The following is a 9945-nucleotide window of genomic DNA, read 5'->3' as shown; positions in this document are numbered from 1 at the left end:
TGTGCCTACCCCTCCTTTTTGGTGTTGAAGTGAAACATATCTTATAACGCCTACCCATCTTGTTTTGAGATTTGAGATAATTCCATACCGCTACTTAAGATGCGATAAATTCATATCTATTAGATTTGATCATATTGATGTTCGAAGTTTAATATGGAACGCGTATCGTTTTCCGATGTTGTAAGATACATATCGTTGCTCAAGACACTAATCTTGAGAATTCTCGTTTTGTGATTAGATACACCCCAAGAGCGACATTCAAAACACTTGTGTTTAATATAAAATGGGGTTCCTGAAAATGTCGTAGTCATTAAAGGTTAGTCTATTCACTCTTAGCGTATCCATATTTTTAGTATGCCTAAAGCGAATCATTCATGTCCTATTTGTGAAAAAAATTTCAATATAAAAAGAAGTCTAACTCGCCACATTCAAGAACAACATGGGGACAAAAAATTTAAGTGTGAGGTGTGTGATAGGAGCTTTACTAGACTAGAGCATATAACACGACATAAGCGTGTGCATGATCTAGACAAACCGGGTCCCTCAACTCCCAATCCAACACATAGTTCTTCGAGACCGTCCACTCCAGATCCAATACAATCCACATCCACACGTTCACCAGCCCCAGAGCCGACTTCACCTACTCTTGATGAGACACCTCCAGGGTCCCCTAGTTTTGCTCGGGCCTTAAACAATACGTTAGCGTCTGTCCGCTTCAATGCGGAAGAATACGATATTGATGTTGCTATGTTTATTAACAATCATAGGTGCGCTTTTCGAGATTTTTTGATGGAACAGCTTCAAAATAGACGCGGTGTTAAATGGTTTTTAATAGTTAGAGCCGTGTATTCGCGACCATTAACTGGCGATGAACAATCAGCGGAAGTACGCCCATATTTTCGCAGCACTATGTATACCACTCTGATGTCTGACGTCATAGAGGATCAGATGGACGATTGCGTGCAGGCAATTCAAACCGCCGCTGAAAACTTTGAGGGATCAGGTATTTTAATTTTTTAGTCTGTTTACCGTTGAAACTAAATATATTATTTTCAATATAGGATCAGGTTGGGTAATCGATCATCTGCTGTATGCTGAACTAAATATCACATCGTATCAGCCCTTACGCGGTGGTCATACCTCGTCATTTCTAGAAATACCCCCAAAATTAGCTAAACGTCATGCAATTCTCAACGTAAAAAATACGGATGATGAAAAATGTTTTTTGTGGTCAATACTGGCAAAGCTGTACCCTATTAATAAGAAAGACAATCCTAATCGTGTTTCTAAATATCGTCCATACGAGAACGAACTGGATACGAGTGGCGTGGTTTTTCCCTTTGAATTAAGCTCTCGAGTTCTTAAAAAATTTGAGTTAAATAATAATTTATCAATAAACGTGTTTGGATTTGCGGGGGATCTATATCCACTTTTTGTCAGTACAAACAAATGCAATAAAGATAGGGAAGTTGACCTTTTACTAATTTCCCGGGGGGAGTACAAACATTACTGCTTAATACGCAGCCTCAGCAAACTTTTACAACACTTAAATAAGCATCGAGGTACGTCATATTATTGCAGGTAATTAATGTTCTAGACTAATATCTGTACGAGGTGGACTACTTTATTACTTTTAATGTCTTATAAGGCTATGCTTACACCGGTTCAGTGGAAATGGAGCTGAATTACGACGCAACTCTCATATCGAAGAGTGTACACCTCATGGTGCGCAGAAAACATTTTTCCCGAAAGATAAGGTTCTATCCTATGAGAAGATTGCTTGGGAAATTAAGGTTAGTTATAATATCCGAATAATAAGAGTTATTATTTATTTTATAATAAAATGCGTAGGTGGGGTACACTTTGTACGCCGACTTCGAGTCCATCCTCCCCAAATTTCAAGGTTGTAATCCAGACCCTAACATGTCAAACACCACAAAATTAAACCAGCACATCAGCTGCGGGTATTCTTGGGTTCTTGTAGGACCAGATGGTAAGAAGTTACCGATTACAAGCCGTATATATGAATTTTAATGGTGATATATATTAGGTGCACCTGTTCGAAACGACTGTTACCTAGGTTTGGACGCGACTTCGAAATTTATTGAAGCGTTACTGGAATTGGAGAAAGAACTAACTGTCCTTCTAAAGACCAACGTACCGATAATTATGACTTCTGAGGAAGAACAACAATTTCGCACCGCTCGAGATTGCTACATTTGTCGAATGCCACTTAACCAATCGGATTCGTCGCCAGTGCGAGATCATTGCCATTTTACGGGGAAATACAGAGGACCGAGCCACGCTATCTGTAATCTAAAATTAAAGGTTCCAGATTTCATCCCCATTTTCATTCATAATCTAAGCCGGTAAGTTAAATAGTTGAACACTAAAAAAATTATAATAAAATTTAAAAACAACGTAGATATGATCTCCACTTAATATGTAAAGATATTGGACGATATAAGAATCAAAAACTTAGCTGCATCCCCTCTACAGACGAAACTTATATTTCTCTCTCTTTGGGTAATACTGTTTATATTTTATTAAAAACATGACTAAAATAAAATTGTGTTTATAGGGTCTTTCAGATTCCTAGACAGTTTTCGTTTCCTCCCTGATTCGCTAGAACATTTAGTTTCGAATCTAGCGAAGGAAGGACCAAGTAAATTTCCTATCATTGGGAAATATTTTGACAACGAAAAAATTCAGTTGTTATTGAGGAAGGGAGTTTTCCCTTATGAATATCTGGATACCGAAACTAAGTTTCAGGATAAAACCTTACCGCCTCGAAAGGCGTTCTACAGTTCCCTTAAAGGAGAGCATATTTTGGAAGCTGATTATTTACACGCTCAAAATGTTTGGGAAATCTTCAATATTCCCACTTTAGGTGAAATTACCTTTAAATAATATATTTCAAATGCATTATGTTTAATTTTTGTGTTAGGTGAATACACTAAACTCTATGTAAAATGCGATGCGTTGCTGTTAGCGGACGTGTTTGAAAACTTTCGAACCCTTTCCATGACCAATTTTAAATTGGATCCCGCTCACGCGTACACGGCACCAGGTGTGGCTTTATTATCTTCCTATAAATATTATTAAAATTAATACGCTTTTAATTAGGTTTAGCTTGGCAAGCGGCGTTGAAGATGACTGAAGTTCGTCTTGATCTTTTAGATGATATAGATCAACACTTATTTATTGAGAAAGGTATTTTAATTATTAAATTTAACTATACAATTAACTAATTTTATAAATATATAATTTTATAGGTATAAGAGGTGGTGTGTCTATGATATCCACTAGATATTCAGAGGCTAATAACAAATATATGCCCGAATCTTTTGATAAAACTATTGATAGTAGCTATATATGTTATTTAGGTAACATAATTTATTTTATTTTTATATTAATGATTTGTTTAATTTTTATGCTAATAATTTGTTCAATTATTTTATCGACGTAAGATTGTAATAATCTATATGGCACTGCTATGTGTGAGGCACTACCTCTAGGTGATTTTCAATGGGTACACGACGAAGACTTACAGTTGGTTGGAGATAATATTCAAAATATTCCAGACGATTCTGTAACCGGATACATTTTAGAGGTATGAACTATTCAATTGAACTTGATATTTACAATTTTTATTATTGTTATCACTTTCAGGTTGATTTAACTTATCCAACACAATTACATGAATTACACAATGACCTTCCCTTAGCCGCTGAATCTAAGGTCATAACGCGCGATATGTTATCCCCGTACTCTAAAGCTCTTTTAAAACATTTAAATATTAAGGAGAAGTCTAGTCTACCAAAGCTTCTCCCTAATTTAAACAATAAAGAGAAATACGTAGTGCACTATCGTAACTTAAAATATTATGTAGAGTTGGGGATGAAAATATCCAAAGTACATCGAGTTTTGTCATTCACTCAAGGAAAATGGCTCGAAAAATATGTTAGATTTAATACCGAGCAAAGGAAAATGGCTAAAAATACCTTTGAAAAGAACTTCTGGAAGTTGATGGTTAACTCCGTTTTCGGGTAAGTGATCTAAAATTTAATTAATTAAAGTAAAACTAACTATTTTTCTTTTCAAAGGAAAACTATGGAAAACTTACGTAAACATATTAACTTTGAGCTTATACACAAAGCTGATAGAATGTTAAAGGTGGCCAGTTCACCGACGTTTGATCATTTCAAAATATTTAACGAGGATTTAGCCGGAGTTCATAAAAAAAGAATAAAACTGAAGCTCAACCGACCAATTTATACTGGTTTCAGCATCCTTGATTTATCCAAGTTGTTTATGTACCAGTTCCATTACGGTTTTATAAAACAAAAATACGACAGTAAAGCCACTCTACTCTTCACAGATACAGGTACCACATAAAAAACGTACAAATTTATTTCAGGCGCTTTAATATAATTTTCTATTATAGATAGTCTAACCTACAACATACAAACCGAGGATTTGTACAGAGACCTCGAAAAATATGAGGAATATTTCGATTTTTCTGATTTCCCCTCAACCCACTTCCTCTATTCCATCAAAAATAAAAAAGAATTGGGGAAATTTAAAAGTGAAACGAATGAAAAACTAATTCAGAGCTTTGTTGGACTCCGTCCAAAATTATATTCCTTGAAACTGTATGGTGAATCGAAAGCTAAAAGCGAAATAGAAAAGGAGATGTTTTTGGGGAAATCGCTGGAGTCAATACTAAATCATAAAAAAGTCTGCAAGGGAATAGCTAAAAATGTTATAAGAAACGTCATTCGCCATGAGGATTATGAAAGATGTCTGTTTGATCAACAACTCACATTAGTCGACATGAAACGTATTGCCAGTTTCAAACATAACCTCTTCACACTCAACATACGAAAATTGTGTCTATCACCTAATGACGATAAAAGGTATATCTTACCTTGTGGAATCCGCACCCTGGCTCATGGACATAAAGATATCAAATAATTCCTTAAAGTTATCTATTAAATTTGTATTACGTACACTCCCTAAGTGTATTATATTAATTATCAAAGAAAAAGAAAAATAATTTCGTACATTATAGTACCATAGTCAAAAATGCATTTAATAAAGCATAAAAAATTACATTTTATTTTTTATTTTTTTTGGTACGGTGTAAAGCGTTTTGTAGAGGAATGTTTTTGTGCACCATCTTCAGCAACGTCCCCCCTATTTCCGGAAACGGAAGGTGATCCAAAAAGACGAGCGAAGCGAATTGCACGATCGGTTTCGTCTTTAGACATATTCGGGTCCAGCCTTACCACCTTAATGATAATAATATCATAGGATTTGCAATTTTTAATTGAAAATTTAAATATTTACCTCTATGAAATTGGATGCTGTCCCCAACATCTTCCGAGCGTTTTCCGTGCTCTTGGGGTACGGTAGAACTAAATCTAACGAATTTTGTTCTTCGTTTTCTATCACGTTGTCTTTCCAATTAAAAACAAAACTTATGAATTCCTTCATTTCCCTAAATTTAAAATCAAAAATTTCACATTTTTCCGGAAAAAAAGTAAAACGTAAAGACGTTTTTTCAACATTCTTATTTTCTCCCATTTTAAGACGGCTTTGAGGGGAACATTAATTTTCTTCACTTTGGTCCTCGATTTATATACTAAATCTTCGTGTATTTTTTAATCAAAACTATTAAGCCAAACGGATTGTGAAAATACTTGAAATAAGTGGTTTTACCGATAATTTCTAAAGGAATTTAACTTTAAAGGGCATCTTAGATTATTGTTTGTAATTTTACTAAAGTTCAAAACGTACGAAGAGTCCTTCAAAGTACTATAAGGAATTTAACTTTAAAGGGCATCTTAGATTATTGTTTGTAATTTTACTAAAGTTCAAAACGTACGAAGAGTCCTTCAAAGTACTATAAAAGGATTTTATTTGTGAGCTAAATTCATATTTCCCTTAAACTTAGAAGTTAATTTGTATAAAATATTTACTAATACCGGGGAAATGGACTCTAGAAACAAACTTCAATTTGTTAAACTTTCGGCAAACGCTTTTACGCCAACACGGGCGTCGGTGGAGTCGGCGGGTCTAGATTTACGTAGCGCGTATTGTTATGAATTACCCGCCGGAGAGAGAATTTTAGTTGAAACGGATATATGTATTGAGGTACCTGAGGGTACATATGGACGTATAGGTAATTATTTATGGTTGCTAAAATTATTTACCTTTAATTCATTCTATGAATTAAAAAATTAGCGCCGCGTTCCAGTCTGGCAATACGCAGCGGCATCGATGTTATGGCAGGTGTAATCGATAGGGATTACACTGGTCCTGTTGGAGTAATTTTGATTAATCACAGCCAACATGTGTTCAAAATATCGAGGGGTGACAAAGTGGCGCAGTTGATTTGTGAGCGGGTTCTATATCCGGAAGCCGTAGAGTGTACTGTAAGTCTGTTTATAACGTAATAATGCTTTTTTAAAGTATTATTTTATACAGGGACTAGGTGAAACTGCTAGAGGAAATAAAGGTTTCGGTTCAAGTGGCTTAAATTGAAAACCCAAGTTTCTGTATTTTCTACCAGATTAAAAAAATATTTCAAATTTTGTCTAAGTATGAAAAGTTTATTTAGATCTTCAAACTACTCTAAATATATTCCCAAATAAATCTTAGGCCAAAGTATGAATAGATAGGAGCTCCTGAAATTATAATAAAAGGGTTTTGCAGGGTAAAGTAAAATTCATTCTTTCTTTTACGGAACAATAAACGGCGCAAAATCAAATTATTGTAAAATGGCGTCGGCTTCTGTACCAGTCTATGCTCTCAGATATTCGTTAACATTTGCGGAGTCTGAACGACAAAACGAGGAGCATTGGACTGAATTTCTTTTACCTGACGTGCATGGACTTATATGCATAGCTTTGACAAATCACCCCGATGCAGTCATAGTTCATTCGGAACTCAGGGATAGATCCGTTCTAGTAATATTTGATTACGAAGTAAACCTAGAAGAAATCCGCTGGAAAATGCATTCTTTACAAGAATACATATGGGTGAGATATTTAAATAACTAAGTATCCAGTACCAAGGTCGTAACCAACAGAAATTGCATCCTGAGCGAGTGCTAGTTTGGTGCCCCTAACATAATTTAAATTGTTTATAGAAAATTATGTTTTGGTGCTCCTAGAACATAACACACCAGTGGCCTCCAGAGATCCGTGCTCTGCTTAGCTACGACCTTGTTCAGTGTGCCTTAATTTAAACATTATTCTCTTTAGGTGGAACGAGCATTAGTACCCCGAAATCTGCAATTTTAGAAATGAATAAATATTGTTTTAAAAGCATTTGTAAACAGAATAATAAAATTATATTTCACTTTATTGAATACTTTTTGTACATAAAATCTTTTATCATTTTTTCATTTACATTCTTATCATTCTTAAACCTCGAAACAATTTCATACATTTCAATTCCATTACACCTGTTTATAGCGAAATAGACACAAAATCCGCCGCATGTATTACTAGTACTACTCTGTAATTGCTTTGAACTGAAAGTTACAGTCTTACTATTTCGTTCAACAAAATCATTAAATTTAAAGTAGTCTGGTGGATTCCCGAAAGAGTCCCAAATCTCTGTACTGTAACTTTTTGAAAAGTATATTGCAATCCAGTGTTGACCCGGACCATTACTAGTATCAGTATTCACAATAAACAAAGAAGGATATGATTTAACATATTTAGGTAATTTATCTGAGGCAAACACACCTCGGAATAAACTTCTAGTATTCTTATCTACTTCGAGAATTTTAGATATTTGAAGTGAGTCCATCAATTACTGTAGTCAAAAATTACTGAACGGTTCTTATCTATTTCAATTAAATTTTGGAATTCGGCGTAAATTATTACCGACACCGTCTCAGGTAATGGTTTCGCGAATTTTAATTCTAATCTCAGATTACTGTTTTTCACGAGATGAAAGTGGTTTGCACTGCTGTTCAGATCGGATGTAAGATTATACGCAAATAAAGAATTTCCATTAGCGTAGTCTTCGCGACTTATCTGGTTCCCTTCATCAACATTCCATTGATTAGTTTGAATGAATAGATTGCAATAAGCTTGAATATATTGATTTTCCTCAAAATTTAAAGCCAATGCTTTGTGCGGTACGCTACCGCCATCCACATATAAACCAATGCATGACAAATCAAAATGTTGGAAGTTATATGGCGACTTTTTTAAGTCTCCCAAGAAGGCCCTCTGATCCACAAAACCGATAACGATTTTTTTCGGTACTTGCCCCGTGAATAAATGATCTTGCACACTAGCCATAAGTCCCTTCGGTATAGAAAATGAAGTACACTCGGAACGAGTTATTGGATATTTAGCGGTTCCGTATTGCAGAGCTTTGGCGTGAGCAAGCGACAACTCCGGTATCACTTTTATTTTTCTCAGATAAAGTGAAGCTGATGAAATCTCGACTTTACATTTGGAATCGGAGTGAACGCAAAATGCAGTTCTATTTTTATCGAATTTAAATTTTAAATCCACCATATTTAAAAGAAAACGCGGCTGTTGGCATATGTCTGTATGTACAATACCCATCATATCAATCACACCCTTTTGTGCGAAACTCGCACGCTTCGCGAACCCATCATTATCAAAATAAGAGTCTATTTTTCCAGGCGTGTCTCGATAGAACAGTGAACTCGTTAAATAACTTTGTTTAGCAGAATCTCCGAACGTTAAAAGCGTCTGTATAAAACTCTTAAAAGAGTAATTTTGACTGGAGGGTGTTATTGACCTTTCGTTAAGAAAAACGTGTACATCACTAAAAAGCGAGTGTAAGAACAAGTTCTCAGGCGCGATGTTATCAGCTGGAGTTCCAGCCACTTGTCCTGCACCAGCGACCGCTGCTTGAGGAAGGTCCCCATTATCTTTAGTAATTTTAACTTGAACGTGTAGTAGAGTTTGAGAGAGGTCAATGTAGGTTTCAGAATTACCGCTAATACAAAATGTAATTGAAGCGTTATCAGCGATATTTGATATTGGACTATACTGTACCCATTCACCGCCGATGATCGACGACTGGGTCATGGGCACTTGAAATAAATCTAACTCCGAATTCATACATTCAGTAGAATGTGGATGTAGAAGAGACATAATTATGAAAATATATCGGAACGTTTATGAAACCGTCTTTTCTTCGACTTGGCTGCTACTAAACTGGCACTTTTAGGCCGAGTACGTTTCTTTTTATAACCGGAACCTGTCATTCTCTTAACTTCATCGGCAGCGGAAGCTATGGTTTCTTTTCCGGCACTTAAAGAATGTGTTTTAAACGCCGTTTTAATGGGAATTCCGCTGACAACATCTGTAGCTACCTTAGCTCCGGTACTTAAAAGTTTTTTCCCTAGATACGAGGCACCTTTTTTTAGTAACGGTACCGCGAATCTAAATGCAGAAGCTAATATATTGCCCAATCCGTAACCTTTCTGAGTTGCTAACCCTCTATAGACGGGTATACCACCGAAGCCAACTTGGTTTAAATAGTAACTTTCGTAATCGGTTCTCGAAGGGGAATACGCTGGCTTCATGATGTTAACTCTCTGCTCTCCCTAGCTAGAATGATAAGATAGCGTGAGCGATAGCGCGGTTTATAATGAGTTCCACATTTTTCGAGGTCTAAAATGTAAGACGACATGAGCTTTTCCTCGCTGGAACTGTATTGGCTCGCCTAAGTCGTCCATAATATTAATTTCAATCATCTTGATATTATTAGACACGACTGAAAGATAATGAGGTTGTGAAAATATTTTCGTAACTGTTTTTCCGCTCGATTCGTTTTTCCCGTCCACACTTATGATTCTCAGTAAAGGTACTAATAAATCTCCTACAATACTTCTTGCAACTAGATCAGAGTAAACGAACAATGAATGTAAACCAGCATCCA

At 35.6% G+C, this 9945-nt stretch overlaps 2 protein-coding genes across 2 annotated transcripts; one reads left to right on the top strand and one right to left on the bottom strand.

Annotated features, from left to right (window-relative positions):
* The first annotated feature begins 354 nt into the window (after positions 1–354).
* Positions 355–5307, top strand: LOC149956352 (uncharacterized). The gene is made up of 14 exons (XM_090166874.1): positions 355–1003; positions 1062–1581; positions 1649–1793; positions 1852–1993; positions 2051–2369; positions 2426–2526; positions 2582–2890; positions 2948–3070; positions 3127–3213; positions 3276–3386; positions 3471–3613; positions 3673–4049; positions 4107–4387; positions 4448–5307. Exons 1-14 carry the CDS (start codon positions 355–357, stop codon positions 4975–4977), a joined length of 3837 nt encoding a protein of 1278 aa, XP_090023000.1. The 3' UTR covers positions 4978–5307.
* A 2516-nt stretch (positions 5308–7823) lies between these two features.
* LOC149956351 (uncharacterized protein F54H12.2-like) lies at positions 7824–9155 on the bottom strand. The gene is made up of 2 exons (XM_090166873.1): positions 8644–9155; positions 7824–8511 (listed from the first exon to the last, which is right to left on the bottom strand). Exons 1-2 carry the CDS (start codon positions 9153–9155, stop codon positions 7824–7826), a joined length of 1200 nt encoding a protein of 399 aa, XP_090022999.1.
* Positions 9156–9945: the final 790 nt, after the last annotated feature.

The sequence above is a fragment of the Leiobunum rupestre genome, chromosome 2, assembly GCF_980474605.1.
Source record: "Leiobunum rupestre chromosome 2, qqLeiRupe1.1.hap1, whole genome shotgun sequence".
Classification (NCBI taxonomy): Eukaryota; Metazoa; Arthropoda; class Arachnida; order Opiliones; family Sclerosomatidae; genus Leiobunum; species Leiobunum rupestre.
This window is presented reverse-complemented; position numbering and strand designations above follow the sequence as displayed.